At 40.5% G+C, this 20,355-nt stretch overlaps 2 protein-coding genes across 5 annotated transcripts; one reads left to right on the top strand and one right to left on the bottom strand.

The window, feature by feature from the left end:
* Positions 1-244: 244 nt before the first annotated feature.
* e2f1 (E2F transcription factor 1) lies at positions 245-8,569 on the bottom strand. 2 transcript variants are annotated; one of them, XM_068334738.1, is made up of 7 exons: positions 7,273-8,569; positions 6,963-7,062; positions 6,020-6,239; positions 5,668-5,820; positions 4,729-4,843; positions 4,366-4,648; positions 245-3,692 (listed from the first exon to the last, which is right to left on the bottom strand). In XM_068334738.1, exons 1-7 carry the CDS (start codon positions 7,522-7,524, stop codon positions 3,451-3,453), a joined length of 1,365 nt encoding a protein of 454 aa, XP_068190839.1. In that variant the 5' UTR covers positions 7,525-8,569; the 3' UTR covers positions 245-3,450. The 2 variants fall into 2 exon arrangements, with proteins under 2 accessions (XP_068190839.1, XP_068190849.1); XM_068334748.1 differs by having other exon boundaries at positions 245-3,689.
* Positions 8,570-8,897: 328 nt separating this feature from the next.
* znf341 (zinc finger protein 341) lies at positions 8,898-20,076 on the top strand. 3 transcript variants are annotated; one of them, XM_068333081.1, is made up of 16 exons: positions 8,898-9,231; positions 9,913-10,023; positions 10,439-10,629; positions 10,894-11,043; positions 11,232-11,519; positions 11,677-11,860; positions 11,987-12,077; positions 12,178-12,268; positions 13,139-13,310; positions 14,055-14,296; positions 14,617-14,825; positions 15,402-15,498; positions 17,957-18,089; positions 18,538-18,649; positions 18,805-18,893; positions 19,235-20,076. In XM_068333081.1, exons 1-16 carry the CDS (start codon positions 8,988-8,990, stop codon positions 19,828-19,830), a joined length of 3,000 nt encoding a protein of 999 aa, XP_068189182.1. In that variant the 5' UTR covers positions 8,898-8,987; the 3' UTR covers positions 19,831-20,076. The 3 variants fall into 3 exon arrangements, with proteins under 3 accessions (XP_068189182.1, XP_068189199.1, XP_068189192.1); XM_068333098.1 differs by having other exon boundaries at positions 8,899-9,231; positions 10,994-11,043; XM_068333091.1 differs by having other exon boundaries at positions 9,060-9,231; positions 18,823-18,893; positions 19,235-20,073.
* The last annotated feature ends 279 nt before the right edge of the window (positions 20,077-20,355 follow it).

The following is a 20,355-nucleotide window of genomic DNA, read 5'->3' as shown; positions in this document are numbered from 1 at the left end:
ATCGTAAAAAACAGTTTCAAAGAATTCAGATCATCTAAATAGACAATATATTAAGGTGTCTTTTAAATAGATCGTAAGTTCATTTTAAAGTTGAAGCATGAATAAAAGACATGGGATAGATATTACAATTATGTAAATGTATTTTATATATTACTCACTCACTGAAAACACTGTACATACATCTGTGCTAAAAGACAACACGTGGAACAAATGGGACAAATTAAAATTTATTTATTTCTGTCCAATAAAATGACTCAAAAGGGCAAAGTAAACAAACCTGAACTTTATAACCAGTATACTGCAAGAAAAATTATACCAGTTAATCAGAATGACTGATCGATTACACTGCTGGATGAGTTTCCCTTAAATGCACTCAGTGATGGAATCAATTCATTCTACAGCTCTTAAATTTATTACGATATCAGATTGTGTCCAACAGTGATATCACAATGTGAACACACCTCTGAAAATAAAAACTTTTCAATTTTCATGTTATGAACTGTAGATCAGTTATCATATACTCCACTGTAAATTTGATGTGTGTTGCTTCAGAAAATTCTGCTCATCTCCTCAAACTTGGATTCCCTAACATGTGACACAGGCGTTTCTTCTTTTAAGATTTTACTTCAATCCTGGTGCAACATGTTATGTGAACTTTTATAAGCAAAACTACACAAAACACCCAAAAATGTAGCATTCCATCACCACTGTCACACAAAAAGAAATCCTGATTTGAAGATTCACCAGCGATTAATATTTTACCCCAACAAGGCACAGCAATGGTCTTGCAGTGAAACAAGGAAACACAAGATTTGTAAAGACAGATAAGACGAACTGCTCACAATTCAGAAATACTGTCCAGTTCAGCCGCGGAAGGTTGTTGTAGGTAAGAAAGTTGTACGAGTGTAAAGAATGTTTCACATAGTAGTCAATTGTGACACAGCTGGCATGTGAGACGTTTCAAATGATGGTAAACCATCATATATTGATTGTTATGAAGATAGAAGATACAAAAGACATGATAGTATGAAGCACCCAATGGCTACATTATGATGCATGCACAACCTTACATTAGCAATGTTGCCTGCAACATTAAGATATATTTAAGCTAATGTGATAGAGGTCAGAATTAACCAAAATATGGCAAAAAGGTACAGTATGGAAAGGAATCAAGCCATGCTTGAGCAAATTCCACCTAAAGTCTACCTAAAATCTCTTCTAAATCCCGAAGAATTACTGGTTTCAAACATTTTGCACCTAAAATAGTTATGTTTATAAGTAGCAGGTCTTGATGAGGATTTGCCGTTTTTGAACATGTGACTCTTATTCATCTAACAATACTATAATATTGCGTAAATGTGCACAGATTAACCCAAAAATCAAAATTCGCAGCCCTATTCCTGAGCCACTGTGGAGACATGACAATCAATCATTGTAGACTCTGGAAGATAACTGGTTCCTTGTCTTTGGAAAAAGGTAAAGAAATAAAGGATTTTTGATATCAGGTGGTTATACACTAACAAAATATAAACAATATATATTTTATTTAATTTCCTTTAAGTCCTTTAAAACTCGCACACTAAACTTGTAATTTGACGATCAATCAAAAAGACGTGTTGGATTTGCCAATATTTTTAAAAAAATATTTTTTCACCATTGACCAAAGAAAAGGTTGCACATGTCAAAAAAAATAAGGCAAAACTATATATTTTCTATGGAGGGACTGAACATGGGAAAACAAACATTACTAGCACAATAACACACTGCTCCTTTCACCACTGAGGGACAGAATTATCAATTGCTTGGATTTACCCAAGACTAAAATAATTACGGCTGTAAGTTTTCTTCCTGCAAGAACTTGGAAGAAAAATCTTCTATGTGTTTTCTATTAAAACCCTTTTCTTTTAAATAAATACGAAACTCAATGAGGAATTGTAATTTCTACACACATGCACCCACATACACATCAAAACTGTGACTTCAGGAAAACAAAACACATTAGCTTACATAACTTGAAAGAAAATGGAGACATTTCAAACTATAATAAAAAAGACAAACTGCTGCTCATCTAATACATGATCATATCATGTGAGGATGTTTTTGTTATTGCTGCTTATTTCAACTGGTACTCAATGTGAGAGAAACCGTACATGTAGCAATATCTGAAGAAAAGATGCGGAAAGATGAGGAGGAATTGACCTGTCTGGGGCTTTGATAAGATGTCATGTGATGGCCTTCACATGGCACAGGTGTTTGATGTAAGGCATGAACATTAGCTTTCTAGTTTGATTAGAAGTGCATATACCATAGCAGGTAGTCCATCACTTTCACTTTTCTCTCCTGAACCACTGAAAAAGCTGCAACACTACAAAGCTGTAAATCTGTAAGAACACAAACCACCATGAAATTCCACTCTGCATCAAAAACTGATTGAAGACACCTGAGACTGATCTACATGTGTAGTCAACTGACAACATATGTGGTATTAGTTTTTACTGTTATCACCTGGTTTCTGGTTTGTGAAGACTTTCCGACCCTTCAGATTTGCTTATTTTTCCTTCAAACCTACATCACTTGTTCATCTGTGTCTGCTCCTGTCCTTCAGACGCTCTACATGGCTTTTGTCCTGACACCTAAAGGAAAAAATGCTTTTTGAAGACATGTAATATTTAAAATGTAATTGACTTTAGAACAAGGGCCAAGCTCTCCAAAAGCATCTTAGTTGTTGCTGAAGTAAAAAAACAACCACACATTAGATGGTCTGTGGCTGGAAATCAAACTGAGATGGCAAACAGATGTAACTTAAGTAAAGTATCTTAAACGCCATCAGATACAGAAACAAGCAAAAAGCAGTGTGAGGATTCCAGTGTTGTAGACGAACTAACTGACGGAGAGGCGTTTACTTTTACACTTGTGACTTCAACCATGGAGGAAATAAATATTCAGATTGTGAAACTGCACCACCGCTCCAAGAAACTTTTGGACAGCCTGGCACTGACTCTTCCCTACAATAACGCTGGTTTCACTGAAGCAACTTCAAGAAACCAGCCTCATGAGCTTTAGCATGTAAGCTAATCAGTGTTAAGGAAACCAGCCCTATCAGACCACACTACACACAAACACCTGCACAAAAAGAAAATGCTCACTCAGTACAAAATAGGTTTCATATAAATAATTTAAATAGCTATACTAAAGCCAAAGTCTTGGTCAAAACATTTTGATGGCCAAAGAGAAGTGCTGAAAATGTGCTGTACAATTTGTGGGGCTTTTTGAGGTTTTGTAGTCCAGGTGGAACTTTAGGGAGCCAAATACTGCACAAAATATTTTACAACACCCAACACTGCCTGGGTGTTTGACAAAACAATATGTTGACTTCTAGCCCTCCTTCAGAAGCCCCAGGAAATGGAGAAACAGTCTGTAATCAAGAAGCCAAGAGCTCGTCCTCTCAGTCTAACTATTCGCCAAAACTTGGGACAGATCACTGAAGTCACAGTCAAACAGTTCACTGATGCCTTCATTGTCATCCAGTCCAAAGTGGTAGTCGTGAGCGTGCGGGGGAGACAGATTGATGAAACTGTCCAATGGCAGAGAGAGGCCTTCTCCATTTAGGAAGTCCAAGGAGGTGATGGGTGAGAGATCAAAATCAGGCATGTCTCCCAAGCTGGAAAATGGGTCGCCTCCGAGGAGAGCTTCTGGTACAGACAGACAGACAGACAGACAGACACAGCGTCACGGGAGGCATTTGTGGTTTCTGGATTTTATTACTAAGTAAACACCAACAGCATCAGAAAATGAGTCAAAGTCTGTGGTGGCAAATAGCCAGAAATTATTTTCATCTTGAATATTTGACATCTTACTGGGAAATAAACGACGACGACTGCATTGTGTTGTGCTTACACACTCATCAGCTCACTGGTAAACTGAAACTAACCTTTGCTAACATTATAAGTAACACTCAGGCCCTTCCCTCTTCAACTAAACGATTTACCACTTCAGTAACACAGCTAGTAAAAGACGCAGGTGTGAACCTCTAGCTGTTGCCTTGCCCATTCGTTCTTTAAATATTTCCCTCATCCTTTGGTGTGTGTGTGTTGTAATTCAAGTCCCAATCAAAGCCTTTTGAGATTGTTATTGTGGGACATGATGGCAATTAAACCCAACAAATGTTCAACCTAGTGACATTTTGTCCCCTCCACCAACTACAGAAATTGACAGAAACACAGTCGACGTTAAAACAACATGAACAACATCGGCAAGCTTGAGCTTTGCCTTGGATTTGATTTGCTTAAGATTTTCAAAAGCTGAATGATCCCGTTTGAAAAGTTTCAATAAATAGAGTTATTTTCTGCCAAATGTAACCCTCACCTGTGTCACCACCTAACATCAGGGATGTGTAGTCCTGCTGGGAGGCGGCCGTCACTGTGGAGGATGTAGACGTTGGTGATGACAGACCAACTTCCAGAACCGTTGTGGACGTTCCGGCTTGTGATTGGTCTTTGAGTTGTGTAGAAGGTGGAACCACAGAGGGGTCAGAGTTCAATTTTGACGGACTACATTCTGTTACCGGGCTGCAGGCACCAGAGCTTTCATCTGGACAAAGGAAGACATCGATTGGACCTCGCGTACTCTTTAGTGACACCCGGTAGCCCTGAAGAGACGAGACAAACATTTGCCGTCATGTGAAAAATTTCAAACTGAAAAAAAGTGGACCAAACTGAAAAGACGTACCTCATTGGGTTCAGATACTTGCATCTGGGTCTCTGGTGGAGCTCTGATCACCATTACCAGCTGGTCCGGGGAATCAAATGACTTCTTTAAATCCTGGCAGCGCACATAGCTCAGCGTGAGCGACACAGTCATTAAGGAACACATCAGGTGCAAGAGAAACCACATCCAGACCAACAAAGACAGCAAATTCTTCTTGACAAAGTTTTAGTTTTAATATGCAGGAGGCAGACCTAAAAAAAAACTAAAGGTTATTTATATGTAAACTGGAATGGGAACGGCAATACCAAAGCACCATTATAAGAAAGGAAATCATAGAAGACACACATTGAAGGTTTTGTGAAAAACTATTGAACAGTTTCAGAACTATACCCCAGAAAGCTGACTCAAAACATGAGCCTAACTTTATGTACAACACGTAGCCATGGAAACGGCAGAAATGCAACTGATAAAAGTTTCCAAGCAAAAGGCACCATTTCAGGTCTTGTTGGTGTGTGAAGTTTTCACAAATGTTGGACAGTATTTTACAATAACTAAATCCACAACAATAATGACCCTGTGTCCAATTGGTAACCATGGATATGGGGGAAAAAATGTCAAAAAATACCTTCCAAAAATCAAAAGGTGCTAGTCTGTGCTGTGATTAATGAGTATTAATATTGTGAAAAATTGTTTTGTAGTTTTTGATGCTGCTGAAACAAACTATCAGCCAGCAGCCACAGTCCATTCCTATTTGCCACACCTCACTTTGTTTACAGCGGGGAATGAACAAACAAACAACACTGATTCAAAGGAATCAAAGTATTAAAAGCAATACCTTCTTCATATCACCAGCGGGTTTAAACCTGATACGATGACACCGATCAAACTTTATACTCATCTGTCGGGGTCATGTGAACTCGCTGAGCGTGACCCTCAGCAGCTGTTCTGTTGAGAGGATATTTCTTGTTTTGTGGGTCCTCTGTGACCAGCCGGAGCTGAAGGTTGCATTTAGAAATTAGATCATCTAGCTGCTCCTCGGCTTCTGTGAGGTCACACACCTCACTCTGTAGCTCCTTATGGCGGGACACCAAAGTCGAATCAACTCGATTGCCGCTGGAGGAGAAAATACCACAATTAGAATCCAAGCTTTTTCAAAGCAACAGACATGTTACCAATCTGCTGTAAATAAGGGCCATCCTGATCGGGGACCAAAGTCATGCTTTAATATTTTCCACTTACTATTTCAGTGCTCGTTTTGTTTAATGCTGGAAAAGTACGCTAATTTGACATATCTACCTTTATCGATACTCACAGCCACTGAATGTTGTTCTTGGACTTTTTGGAGATGAGCTGGATTCCCTCCAGGACGTTGGTTATGTCGTAGATTCGTCTCTTCTGAACATCTAGGACCTGCGATGCCCAGTTCAAATCCACCACGCCATCAGCTGACTGGGACAAAAGGTCCAGGAAGCGCTTGGTGGTCAGATTAAGGGATGTGTCATACCGAGACTTTTCTGTTGTGGTTCGAGGAACTGGAAAAGAGGACGATTTTTAGCTCTCTTCACGTCTTCCTTCTTACATTAGCATGTGTGAATCAAAGGAGAAAAACCTCAAAAAGAAGTGAGAGAGATGCAACACACAACCTAAAGACACACACGGCTGTTTAAACTCCCCTTGAACTCCTGTCAAATAGTTGTTTGTCGTGTCTTTAATGAGGCAAATCTACTTATTGGCTTTTTAAATCTATGTAATTGAATAGATTAACTAATCAACCCCATGTAAATTCTGTGCTAACCATAACACATTTTTACTTTTTCCATGTCATTCTTTGAGAAATCCAGACAAATCTGAGGACACATAATTTCAATCAAATGGTAGACAAATGAATGTGAGACCACTATGTCAGGCATTCGTCCCAGTTTACCACAACTGACACAATTTTGTAGGTTGTGCACCAATTAACAAGCAGCACATGTGACCCTGGAGGATTTTAAGTCTGTTTTTTTTTTACTGGTTGTACATATAGTGAAAGATGACTTCTTGAGAGATCTGCTTTAAACTTGTGAACCTCATCTACTGATCACAATCTTCCTGTGTACTTCAAAACAAGTTGTCAGCTGTTGCCATTGATGAAAGGACAGCATGACAGTTGTAGTAGCATGAATGGATTTGAGTGACACGCAGCATTGTGTTGCTTCTGTTGACAATGTTTTTAATACAAATCAGGAGAGCAAGCTTTAGGTGGGTGTTTGTACCTCTGGGAGGTGCAGGGGTAGAGAGTGGAGCCGGGCCTACGGACGGCCGAGTGGTGCAGACGTACTGATGGTCACTGTCCAGGTCCAACTTCCTCTTCACCTGAATATGGGTGGATAGAAGAGAATTGTAAATTTACAGCCATAATTCTATTTTCCCCGAAAAGAAGTACTGTAAAATAATCCCTGATGGGTTACAGACATAACATGCTCTAGCAATAAACAGTAGGTGTATATACACATTCAAGTAAACATCTCAAAATGTAGAATAAAAATCTTGAACCCTTTCCCTCAACTTCCACACTCTCCTCACCGGAGGTCTTCCCAGAGCCGGTCGTCTCTTGTCCTGGAGCCCCACGTCAGCAGGGCCTTGTGGCGTTGCAAACAGCAAGATCTCCCCTGTGCTGGTGGGCGCAGATGCTGGATGGAGTCCCTCATTGCTGGGGCTGGTGATGATGACTATCTGGTGGTCTTCACTCAGCTCAAAACTTCCCGAATTCAGCAAAGTCTCAAAGTCAGCCAACAGATCTTCAGACGTCTGCCCTGTTATCAAAGTCTCTGACATTGCAGTGAGTCAGTGAGAGGGGCTTCACTGGACTTTGAGGTGCAGAAAGGTCCAAACTCAGATGCTATGGCTTGACAGTATCAACACCTACTTGGACTTGCTGTCCTCAGGAGATTTAAGAAACAAAGAAATCTCCTGAAAGTTTCCCCGCACGCTTTTTATGACCATCTTAAACATGTCTTTAAAGTATTTAAATTCTCTTCAATAATTACAATCAAGCTTCTTCAAAGAAGTAAACGAACAGTATTATCTAATCTATTGGCAGCTAACTGCTTCACTCAATTTAGGGCTGACGGCAATACAAATCGGGTTGTTTTTACTTTTGTCAAGCGGGAAATAATAGAATTACTAAATGAATACAACAACCTGAGTCTCAATCGCTAACATATGATCTAAAAGCATAGATGTTGCAAGTTAGCGAGCTAGCAAGAAAGCAAGCTAATCTACTGTTTTTAATCTATTCTGTCAACCCGGTTCACAGCCGCGGCCTGCCTCATTGTCCTTCACACACTGCTAACGAGCTAGCCCGAATCCTCACAACTTACATTGAAAGTTAAAAAAACAACACGATGCAGCAGGCAAATTACACAATAAAGAATATGAAACAATATTACTTGTCCTTAAACCCAGCACAGGGCGTATATAAATAGATATTGGAACTTTACAACCGCATTTCAGGAGTGAGCTTTCGCAGTAATATGTATACCATGAATAATCATGAACATCGCTCAAAAGCAGAGTATATCTACTAAGACAAAAGACAGTTCAGCGCTGCATCAGAGGTGTCGTACAATATGAAAATGTAGGATACGTTAGCATGCTAGCTAAGTTATTAGCCGCAGTTCTTCAACCCCTTGGTTTAGTTGGGGCACGCAGGAAGCAGTCCGATAAAACTGGAAATGTAATGCAAGAGAATAAATATCCAGACGTTCTTTAAAATAACAGCTTCCCCTCTTTCGTCTGTTTTTACCGTTCTCAGCTCGTTTAGAAACGCGACGTCTCGACGCCGTTATCGGTTGTTATTGTTGTTATTGTCCCAGCTGATCTAAATCTAAACAAGGGTCGGACGTTTTTTCGCGCGAAATCTTTTTTGCCGCGAAACCGGCACGTGGTCAATACGACAGATATCATTGGTGCAAATGCTTCACTTTCCGGGAGGGAGGGGCGGACGGTCTCTGGTTGGTGTAAACACTGGTCTGTCATGTTCGCGAACGCAGAGGCGATTGACCGATCGCAGATTCATCGTTGTTCAGATGCGTTCAAGTCTCACAGAAAAAAACAACAACAACACAACTTTTGTTTTATCCTGCGTGGGGAGGGGGGCGATTGAATGTACTTAATACTTCACGGGTTATGCTAAATTAAAAGCTATTGCTCAAGACGTTGCTTGAATAACAACTCTAGTCTGTCAAGAATAAATTTTGATCGTGGACCAGATAAAGAAACGACACAGCTCAACCATAATGTTTGGACTCATTCAAAAACATGTACTAAGTGAATTTACAGCCGGTACATATTTGCAACCAATAGGCAATCTGGTTGGGAACGATGGCTCTGCAAACAACTCTTCGGTTGTTTCGGTGTTAATGATTTGTTGGTCTTTCCTTCATGCGGAAACGTCTCTGACAGCAGACTCAGCTAGTCGAGCGCCTATCGCACGGCAGAAGAGCTACAAGATGGCGCAAGCAATATTTGAAGTGCTTGAAGGTAGGAATATCATGTTAACAACCACGTAACTACAAGTATAAGAAAAAGAGCGTGTGGTTTGAACAACTGCAACATACGAGCAATATTTCACAGATAGAAGTATGTATCTGTCTTTGTCAGTACAATTAGAGCAGGAAAGGTGACAATGACTGTTCTGCACAGATGGGTTGTGTTTCGGACCTGATGGATAAGTTACTACATGAAGTCCTTGTCATGTTGTTAATGGCAGCTATCAGAAGATGTTATCTTCATCTAATCACAGTATATGTTGGGTTTTGCAGCAGGCCTTAGTGATGGAAACACTGAATTGATGTTTGTTATTTGTTAATGTATTTACAGCGACCTTATGCTTTGCGTACTTTATACTCCTTATCACTCTGATATTTGTATCCACTATCAGTATTTACATTTTAGTGTTAAAATCAACTTTACAGCATTTGGCTGTTCCTTCTTTATATGTGAAGCATAATGATAATTTATTTTATGTAAAGCTGCTAACTAGAATTCAAGATGTGCCTTTTAATGTCATTTTACATGATGAACTATTCACAACCAGTGTGAAAATACACCTTTACTATTCTAAACATGCAGTAATGGAATGTCGACTACAATTTACAAGTTCTGCGGAATATAGCAAATTATAATGTGTTTCTTTACCCTCATCCTCTTCATCCTCATCAGGCATGGACAACCAGACAGTGTTGGCTGTCCAGTCTCTGCTGGATGGCCAAGGTGGAGTTCCTGATCCGAACAACCAGAATGTTTCTGGAACGTCCAACATACAGTCTATGGGTATGAACAGCAAATGTAGTGAATCATATTTGTGAGACTAAACAGAAAATGAACCGATGAAAACAGAATAAGCTAGAACAGAATCCTCGCTGTATATAGCTGAGATGGACAAAAAAAATAGAAAGTCAAATCAAAACTCTTCCACAAAGCTCCAATCTGAGAGTAAAACAGTTAGAAGCCATGTAGACTCACTTCTGGCAAGTGGTGTAGAGTCTAGTGGGTTTCCTTTCAGCCTCTTTTCCATCCTGCGGGTCACGGGTGTCGCTGGAACCAAGGGGAAAACTCAATGCAGTAGCGTTTTAGTTTTCAATTCGTCATTGTTCATGGCGTTTACAGCTGTAACACAGCTCTTGAATGGCTGCTACTGCTCGTCTTTTACATGTGGCTGAAGCTTCCATGTTTGCCCTTCCTACAGATGATGAGGACGTGTTCTTGTGTGGGAAATGCAAGAAACAGTTCAATTCTCTGCCGGCCTTCATGACACACAAGAGGGAGCAGTGCCAATCCAGTGCGCCCTCACTCTCCACGGTGTCCTTGGCCTCTACCGTTGCCTACACACCCATCCCGTCTATCAGCTCTGGACCCCAGACGCCCGCCAACAGACAGGTAATAAGAGTCAAGCTTCTTTTCTGTGTTTTGTCTCTTGTTTTTTTTTTTGTGTGTGTGTTTTTTACAAAATGTCTCTTAAATAATTGTACAGGAGACGTATAGAGAGTTTGTGACCCTACCTGTACAAAAACATGGAAACAGAAATATTATATTGAATGTTTTGTGAGAAGGAACCCGCCTTAACATGTTTTCTCTCTTTTGTTGTTTCTGAACCGAGGATAAGTTCACATGATTGTTTATCACTCTTCACTTACACATCAGGTGTCCACCTACATCACAGTCCCTCCCTCTCCTCTGACTCACACACTAGTCCAAGGAAACGTGCTGGTCAGTGACGATGTTCTCATGTCTGCTATCTCAGCTTTCACCTCTATCGACCAGCCCATGGCTGCCATGCAGACGCCCATTCAGGTAATACAGGACAACTTTACACAATAAGTGTTACGCCTCCTCTGGAAACCATAACATCCTTGTAGACATTGCATCATCATGCTCTTGACTTAAAGGACGTTTACAGCAGATTGTGACCATAAAATACATACAGAATTATTTTTAGCAATATTCTCATCAAATCTATTTGCTTCCTGTTTGTTTTGCAGAGTAACTTGAGTATGCACACAGCTGGTGTCTCTTATCTGCAGCACCATCACCACCACCATCATCCCCAGCAGCAACAGCAGCAGCAGGCCTCCCACAGTTTACCCTCAGGCCAGACCTCCATCCACCCGCTGCCAGCAGGACAGTCTAGCCAGCAGCCACTCTCCTCACAGGTCCCAGTGAGCCACAGTAACTCAGTGGTCCAGGTGTACAGCACGCTGCCCCACATGGCCGGGGGTGGTAGCGCTGAGATCCACACCCTGGGCTTGCAGCCTTTTAATCCTGTACACGTGAGTAAAGCTTGCTTTTATGCTTCCATGTCAGTATTAATTATCTTGTTCATTATTCAGTTCTCAATAAAGTCATTTTGAAAAAAATATTATGTGTTCAGGAGATGGAAACAGAAAAGTCCTCACACAAAGCACTGAGCCTTTGGTTCTCCTTCAGGTTCCCAGCCAGTGCGTTGAGAACCAGTCATTTACCACCCCTCCTGTCTACAGTCCCGGAAAGCAGAGCACCAAAACAAAAGTCTGCAGCATCACCACCAACCTGACAGAATTGGGAGACTTCGAAAAGGTCATCATTCCAAAACGACAGAGGAGCAGCAAAAAAAGCCCAGATGGGGCCACAGGTAACTTAGAACACAAATCAGATAATATTCCATATTTTTGTTTAGTTATGAAACTAAACATGACAACTCAATGACTGTGGACTATGATGTCAGATAAATATGTATTCACCGTATTTCGTTCAACAGAGCAGCTAAAAGGAAAAGGACCAAAGCTGAAGTGCAATTATTGTGACAAAATCTTCTCAAAAAACTTTGACCTTCAGCAGCACATTAGAAGGTGAGTTCACCGGCCAGCAGGATGGGATGTAGAGCGAAACCCACAGGACAGGTTCTCCAGTCCCTCCTAGTCATGACCCCTGACTATTTTCTTCCCACAGTCACACAGGAGAGAAACCGTTTCAGTGTATTGTCTGTGGCCGAGCCTTTGCCCAAAAGTCCAATGTGAAAAAGCACATGCAGACACACAAGGTAAAACATTTGTGATCACACAGCTGTGCATGCACAATGATACAAAACATCCTCAATAGTCAGATTCTGTTTGTTTAGAATGCAAATTTATTATAAAAATATTCACTTAAAATTGAAGGCAGTTCTATGTGTAATTAGATAATTATAATAATAGTACCATTGCTACATCAAGCTTTCTTTTTTGCCAAGCACACATTTACATTTACAATAATGGTTTTTAAAATGTAGGGAATTTAAGACACAACTGGAAGATTTGTAGACAGTGATCCTTCGCCAGCTGAAATGAAGGAAGTTCCCAGATTCTAGCAGATTTTACTTTAGTTCCATGAGTCCATGATATTCCACACAATATCATTGTTAAATTATTATTTTTTTAAGTAAAAAAAAAAAATTTACTTTCATGCATGAATTTTTCATCTTTGGTTAAATGGTTTTGTGTTCAATCAAGCTCATCAACAACTTGAATAATCAATAAGGCTGCCTCCAATCAGCACAGTGTGCTTCATAGCTAAATTGACATCTGGTTTAAGGCCCCGCCCTCATGTCTGAAGCCCCTCCCCAACAGATACAGACATACTAACTGGTTTTCCAGCTGCTGATGCGGATCATGGTATACTCAATCATAGTACCTGTTCCTTAGTGCTAACATTTAATGTTATTTTTCTGCACACAAAACTACTGTTTAACCAATTCCTTGGGATTTCTTTTGCTGTTCAATGTTTGGGTTTGGAATGCCAAAAAAAAAGAAAGTGTAAATTTAAATGACACTGTTTTTGTTTCCAATATTTTTTGTTACGACCCCCTGCCTTTAATTATTGCAATTAAAGTGAATGTGTTATAGTTCAAGTGATAAATGCCTGTATCTGAAAGGTGTGGCCTATGGGCGTGGCCAGCACAGTGTCAAGGTTACCAATCACAGTGAAAGTGGTGCCAGTGGCGTCCAATGAGGAGGAGGGGAATGGGCAGCAGCAGCAAGGTGCACCAGAGAAGGAGGGTTCACAGCATCACGGCAGTCAGACACAGACAGAAGATGCTGCAACAGGTAGGAAGAGTTTCACAAACCTGACTGAAACGTCTGAATCTTCAGAATAGAAAATATGGTCATGATATATTTGACTCATTTCCATTCTCTACACGGACTGATAAACAGAAATTGAAAGCTTGTGCTGCTCAATAACAAAGTACCACACAACCAACAGCATTACGAACAAAGACAATGTAAAAAAATTTTTTTTTAACATTTTCTTTAATATCTCAAAGAATAAACAGACATTATTCAAAAATCCAGATCGTCCAGCTCCAGTCCAGTAACTGTATGTTAAGTCTGGCCGGCTGCTGTACTTATTGAGTCCCATGCTAGCTGTAATCTAAAATTCTAAACATATTTAACCTGAGAGATAATAAGAATTCCAAATTCAGTGGTTGATATATCAAATAGCACTGCAACATTTTGATACTTGTTGTTTTTTGGAAATACTTTTATTTAAAGTTTTATTATGAAGTGTAACTTCAGTCACTGTTATGTGTGTTTATTGTATCTCTTGCGAGCAGATGTTACCCTGAATTTCCCTTGGGATTATTAAAGTATCTTATCTATCAAATAGTTGATGTATTCTTCATATATATGTCAGGAAACTTCAGCTTTAGAGATGCTTTGTGTGCAAACAAGTTTAATATTTGCTTGGCAGTAGTGTTGCAAATGGGTTACACACACACAGTGCTTTCTAGCTGTAAAAGTAGTAACAGCATCAAACCTTTTCTCAGAAGGTACAATGCTTGATTACAGAAACTCCAGTAGAGTTAGAGACTGTGACAGAAGTTCACACCAGTCCAGAGGAAGGTGGAGGGGAAGCCATGCAGAACGGCCATCCTCAGGCGCCAATGCCGTCCAGCCAGAACCAGCAGAGCCACGCCCACACCAAACAGGTGGTTGTGATAGACAGCTCCTACCAGTGCCAGTTCTGTGCCGGCAAGTTCAAGACCTACTTCCAACTAAAGTCCCACCTGACCCAGCACAAAGGGGAACAGGTGAGTGTGGAGCACCAACAGGTTCTTATTGTTAGTGGAAATCTTTATTCCAATGTTCATGTTTGCCCTTTTTATGATAGATTTGTGCAAACATTTTAAAGTACTTGTTAATGAAGAGTGATGTTCATTCATGTGTTTATTTGGCTTATAAAGCATGATTCAGGGGTCTGATTGTTTCTAGTCATGAATATTCCATGTAGAAATTTGCCGCTACCGCGCGAGAGACTCTACAAGAAGAACACAGGAAAGTGAATGCAAGGTGGTAAAGACAGTTTAGTTCTGACAAGACAAGACGAGTAACCATTTTCACTTCCCTACAGGTTTATAAGTGTGTGTTGAAGTCCTGCTCCCAGACCTTCCATAAGTTGGATCAGTTCTTGGAACATATCAGGACACACCAAGAGCAGCTAACCTACCGCTGCCACCTCTGCAGCAAGGTATTCCCCTCACTGTTTGAACTGGGAGTCCACCAGTACTCGCACTGCTTTTGCCCACAGCAGAGTACGCGCAAAGAAACCACCGTGTACAGGTGAGCTCAACCACTCGCTACTATTGATTGATTACAAATTGATAAAGGAGGGAAGAATGCTGGCATTCTGAAAGCAGCTAGACCAATTTAAGTTTTGTGCATATCTTATTATTTTTCTTTCTTTCTTTTTTTTTTTTTTTACCACAAACAAGTCATGTATTTTGATTTACTGACAAATTCAGACAGGAAGTCAATTAAAAATTTAAGGAGCCAGCCAGAAATCAAACCTAGAAGCTTCTGATCCATAGTCAGAGACGTTATCCTTTGCACCACTGGCCCAGTGATGATTGAGACCCTTCTTCTCCTTTCTGAGCTCTGCTCTGTTATCAGAGAAGAGAATACTCACAGACTCATCTGGTAAAGTGTATCTTGTGGTGTGAGTTATAACAAATACAAATTTAAACGTCAACCTGACTCGTGTGTGAAAGCACACAACCACAGTGTGGTACTTCCTGAATAAAATGAATGTATTAATGTATTATGTGAAAATGAGTGTGCTTTAGCTATGACCTTTTGGAGAGGGTAGGTTGTCACCACAATCTTTCCATGAACAATAAAATCTTTGTTTTCCTTCAGATGTGTGAAGTGTCAAAGTAGATACTCCACCCAGGAGGCACTGGAGCAGCATCTGCTCACTGCCTCGCACAGTTATCCCTGCCCACACTGTCAAAAGGTACGATTCATTGACGTGAACACATGCAGGATGTTCCCCTGGTGTAACTGTTGAGGTGTTACCGCGGTGATATCAGGACTATATAGAGTTTTATCATAAGACGGCTCTGCTTGATATACTGGTTGAAAGGGCTCAAGTCCCCTTTGTCAAGAAAGTTTGAAATCGGTCAAATATAAAAGGTGCAATTTATAAGATAAGACCTGCTAAAAGGTCTTGTATATATTGATTTGCAGGTTATTATTCAAGGTAGCATGCTAATCAACAATGCCCAGCCTGTCCTACCTCTAGGTACTTTAATGGCCTTCTACAATGAAAGCTGGTTAGTTTGCAAAATTAAACTCTTAACATTCAGTTCAGTAAAAAGAAAAAATTTAAATCACACAATGTCCTTCTCCTGCTCTCCTGAGAAATCCTAAAACACAAGCATGTACCTGAGTCCAAGTTTGTCTTTAATTAAACCAGGATCATTAAGATTTATTATAAAACACGTAAATCCAACAGAAACAAAAGAAGAGTCAGCAAAACCTGTGACGACTCATCATTTTTCAGATCAGTCCTCAGCTGCTTCACCGCCCACCTTGTGTTCTCATCCTTAGAGTTGTAGTTCCTGAGGGAGCCGCTGAAAAGCTGCCATCTGTCCTTCACTGATCCCAGTCTGGTGTCCATTCTTACTGCAAGAACTCAACACTTGTTGAGCGAGACTTGATCAGACCGTAGCCGGCAGGAATTCCATTACAGCCTGCTTTGCACCCTCTAGTCCCACCTGTCAAGTAATACTGGGCCAGTTTAAAGGATTCCTCAGTTATTTACTTAAAAGGACAGCAAAGTTATTTTTTAATGAAATATATGTTATTCATCATTATGAAAAATAGAAGAAAAAATTAATTTTATATTGTAGCATCATCCCTTTGGTCAGAAAACCTTAAAATCTGCACTGCAGCAGATCTTCTCAGTAAAATGACCTGTCTTATTCATATTGTTTACTTTTTTACGAGTGCTATAATCGCGCGATAATCTGGTCATAAAAATATTTATGCAATAACTCCAGTAGCTCCAGACATGAATTAATTATCCACTAAACCTTGGGAATTCAGAATAAATACTATGGGTTGTCTGAAAATGATCTTACCTTCAAATTACTTTGGAAATCCTCCGAGGTAAAGTGCTCATGACTGATCCTCGGATCCTTGGCCGTATTGACCCGGTTTATCCGTGCTCTCCATCTCCCTCCTAGCTTCCCAAAAGGTATTCTAAAGAACGATAGATCCTTGTCTTTGTGTTTTTTTGATGTTCTGTTAACACAACCGTTCACCTCGCAGGTAACCATGATATTTTTGGAGTTAATCGCGACGTGGATTGCATTGTTTCTTATGGCTGCTAAGCTATGTTGGGCACCAGTGACATATGACGCCCACGTGACCACTGAATGCGGAAGCTGCTGCTGCGAATATTTTAAGGTTTTCTGACCAAAGGGATGATGTTACACATATAAAATTTATATGTGTAGCAAACAAATAACCAGTTTCATTGCAGATGAAGACGCTACTAATCAGAACTGATGTTTTTGAAGAATGAAAGTAACTTCATTCTATGATCTGAGAGCTGCATGTATACCAAGCGAAGACACTACTCATTAACAAACAGCCTCAGCCTTTATTTATTATAAAGAAAACCCTCAACGTTTCATCTTACCTCACCGTAACATTAGACTCGCTAGCTTAGTGTTCATAGCCAGCGATCTCTCATGGTCAGTGGTGATTGTCAGGAACCACAGCTTTAATTACGTCCTGTCCGTAATCTTCTGACATCTTGTGACTCATTTTTGTCTAGTTTGCAGACACTATGTTTTACTCCACAAATTCAGCGATGTTTGATGACTGGCTTCACTTTGATCAGCCGTGGTGTTTACACAATGAGCCACGAGTTGCACGACTGAGAAAACAGCTCCACGCTTACTGCAGAAACATTAAATTATATAATGGAAAACAAGAGTGAAAAATAAGAAAAAACGAAATGCGTAGTAGCGAAGTTACTGAAAGTTAAAAAAGTTCCAGACTACAGTAGATCGGATGGTAGTGTGTGCGCGTTCACGTGGGGCATGTAAACAAAACGCACGTGAACCTGAAAGGGAATAGGGGTATTGATAGAGAGAGAGCTCAGAGGCCATTAACACCAAGTCTTTCAGGGTGGAATTAATTTTATCTACAGTATATTAAACATAGATATAGACTAGAGGACCACGGAGCAGTTTGGGGCAAGACATTTAAAATACAGTGTAGTTTGACATCTGGCAGCTGAATTACATGAGTTCAAAAAAAAGCATAATATGGGACCTTAAAAGACCTAAAGTGAAAAAATGCTGTCCAGACAGTACAATATGCATCATCTCAGTTGTATTTGGTTTTAATGTGTTACTTTCAGACCTCGGTGCCTAATCTGTCCTCGTTCCCACTGGCAGGTTTTCCCATGTGAAAGGTACTTCAGGCGCCATCTCCCCACTCACGGCATCGGAGGGAGGTTCAAGTGTCAGATCTGCAAGAAGGCTTTCAAGACAGAGCACTACCTCAAGCTGCACACTCGCATCCACTCAGGTCTGCAAGGCTTTCATAAAGCCGTCATCCTGTCCCTCTGATATTCTGTTGCATGAGGACTTTGATTGTGTCTCGTGAGCAGCGTAGAATCAGTTTATCTAACTTTTTCATCATTTTTAAAAAATATTTTAATATTTAAATCCTCATCGTCTTCAGTTGAACTGAGAAATGCTCCAGAAATGTTTTATGGACTAGCAAAACCTCAGCTGGTCATCTTCAGGAATATCCGTTAATAGATAGGGTCTGAATTTTGATTTTAATATTTCTTTTCTTTTTTTACGATACCTTAACAATATCCAAGGAAACTCTGACCCTGCGTCTCTGGCTAAACATTTTGCAGTTGAATTCTTTGGAAGGGTGTGACAGAGTCAATAAGAAATTCTTTACTTTATACATTGTGTACACATCATTGATCAGTGGTTGATTTATTGCTGATTTTACGCTCTAGGTGAAAAGCCATATAAATGCACCCTATGTGAGGCGACGTTCAACAGGAAGGACAAAGTGAAGCGTCACATGCTCATCCACGAACCCTTCAAGAAATACAAATGTCCCTTTAGGTGAGATGAAGTCTTCCCTCTCTACCAGACAGTTTCTTTCAAGCCATCTTCTTTTCCTCCTCGTTCACAGAAATCTGCCCTGTTCTGTTCTGATTGCCGAATCCTTTCCTTTCAGTCTGTCTCACTTTGTTTTCATGCTGAATGTTATGCTAAAGTTGCAGTTTTTCTACCAGGACACATGTAGGCTGCACCAAAGAGTTCAACCGACCTGACAAACTGAAGGCCCACATTCTGTCTCATTCTGGTGAGGGATTAATGTTACCTTTCATTTTTATTTCAGCCACAATGATGGACTATCGTCTGTGATCAGTCAGAGCGTCGACGAACCACTGTGATTTATTTCTGAGACTTGAGATCCACAATTAAAACATATAGACTGATCAGATTAATGTAAAAATCAGTAAAGATATTAATGACAGATGTTTTGCTGATGTGAGAATATTTCTGTTCAATGAGATTAACTGAATCAAAGTGAAAATAACTGAACTTTAGCAAAAGGACCATCTCCAGAGCAGTTTAGCCCCCACGAGTTGTTTGACATCTATTTTTACACCATTATTGGTTCTAATGAAATCCTCCTTGCAGGAATCAAACCCTACAAGTGTCTCTTCTGTCAGAAGGCATTCAGCCGGAAAGCTCACATGCTGGAGCATCAGCAGTCCCACACCGATAACTACCGCTTCAGATGCTCTTCGTGCAACAAGGGATTCACCAGACAGAGCTATTACAGAGATCACAAATGTTCTTCAGCAGGGAACGGGGTGGGAACTGAAGAGGGGACCGCAGATGCCGAGGGAGACGAGGGAGACGAGGTCGAAGGCGCAGCGATTGTAGAGCAGAACCACGGAGGGGACAAAGAGAGAAGAAGCAGATTCATTAGAAATGTAAAAACTCCAGGGCCCGGAGGAGAGGACAGACAGGAGGGCAACAACATGGACAACAGCCAAAAGCTGATGCACACAAACGGGGAGGAGGAGGAGGAAGATGAGGACAACGACGATGATGAGGGAGATGAGGAGGAGGACGGGAGGACAGATGAGGGTTGTCAGCCTGCGTTGTCTATTGCAGCCATTGGAGGGCAGACAGAAGGAGCAGAGGGGGACAGAATGGAGCATGGAGGCGAGACAGTGGAGCAGATTCAAGCCAGTGAGCCAAACTGCTTGCAGCCACCATGTTTGTAGTTTTAAGCGTCTGGACCTGGACCAAACAGACTCCATCCTTTAAACAACAGCATCTGTGAAATTCTATATTATATTTTATTATAAATTTTAAATTAAACGTTATTTATACCACACACACTGCCTGGAATCCCAAACTGTAAATTAAAATGGATTGTGTGGTACACTATCTGTACTGTCAAAACAAAATGACCATGGTGTATTTCTGTTTTCCCGTGTGAACCCTCATCCATAGTCATTCAGTTCACATAATTTATCACATCAACAGGAAGTGTGACAGTTTTTTCCATATCAAGTTGGAAGGACTACATTATTTTAAGTTATATTTGTGTTTTTGTTTTTTGTGTTACTGTAAAAAGTCCTTTTTTCCATCCTCCCACCATATTATCAAACCAAGTCCACGTCTTGTCCTGCATTCTCCTTTACTTCTATTCTGAGATTCTTAATCCTCTTCATAGCCTTAGTAAAGCAACCATCTGGAGCCGTATTACACCACAAACACCACCTCGTTCAGCCAATAACCAATCC

The sequence above is a fragment of the Antennarius striatus genome, chromosome 2 (assembly GCF_040054535.1).
Source record: "Antennarius striatus isolate MH-2024 chromosome 2, ASM4005453v1, whole genome shotgun sequence".
In the NCBI taxonomy this organism is placed as follows: Eukaryota; Metazoa; Chordata; class Actinopteri; order Lophiiformes; family Antennariidae; genus Antennarius; species Antennarius striatus.
This window is presented reverse-complemented; position numbering and strand designations above follow the sequence as displayed.

What these genes read in the sequence shown, in the direction of transcription:
- e2f1 (XM_068334738.1), bottom strand. Translation starts at nt 7,524, where the DNA reads ATGTCAGAGACTTTGATAACAGGGCAGACGTCTGAAGATCTGTTGGCT. An exon ending in CGGCTCTGGGAAGACCTCCG is followed by an intron (nt 7,063 to 7,272) that starts GTGAGGAGAGTG and finishes ACCCATATTCAG; the next exon opens with GTGAAGAGGAAGTTGGACCT. An exon ending in TACCCCTGCACCTCCCAGAG is followed by an intron (nt 6,240 to 6,962) that starts GTACAAACACCC and finishes CCTCTTTTCCAG; the next exon opens with TTCCTCGAACCACAACAGAA.
- znf341 (XM_068333081.1), top strand. Translation starts at nt 8,988, where the DNA reads ATGTTTGGACTCATTCAAAAACATGTACTAAGTGAATTTACAGCCGGT. An exon ending in GACAGAAGATGCTGCAACAG is followed by an intron (nt 13,311 to 14,054) that starts GTAGGAAGAGTT and finishes GCTTGATTACAG; the next exon opens with AAACTCCAGTAGAGTTAGAG. An exon ending in AAAGAAACCACCGTGTACAG is followed by an intron (nt 14,826 to 15,401) that starts GTGAGCTCAACC and finishes GTTTTCCTTCAG; the next exon opens with ATGTGTGAAGTGTCAAAGTA.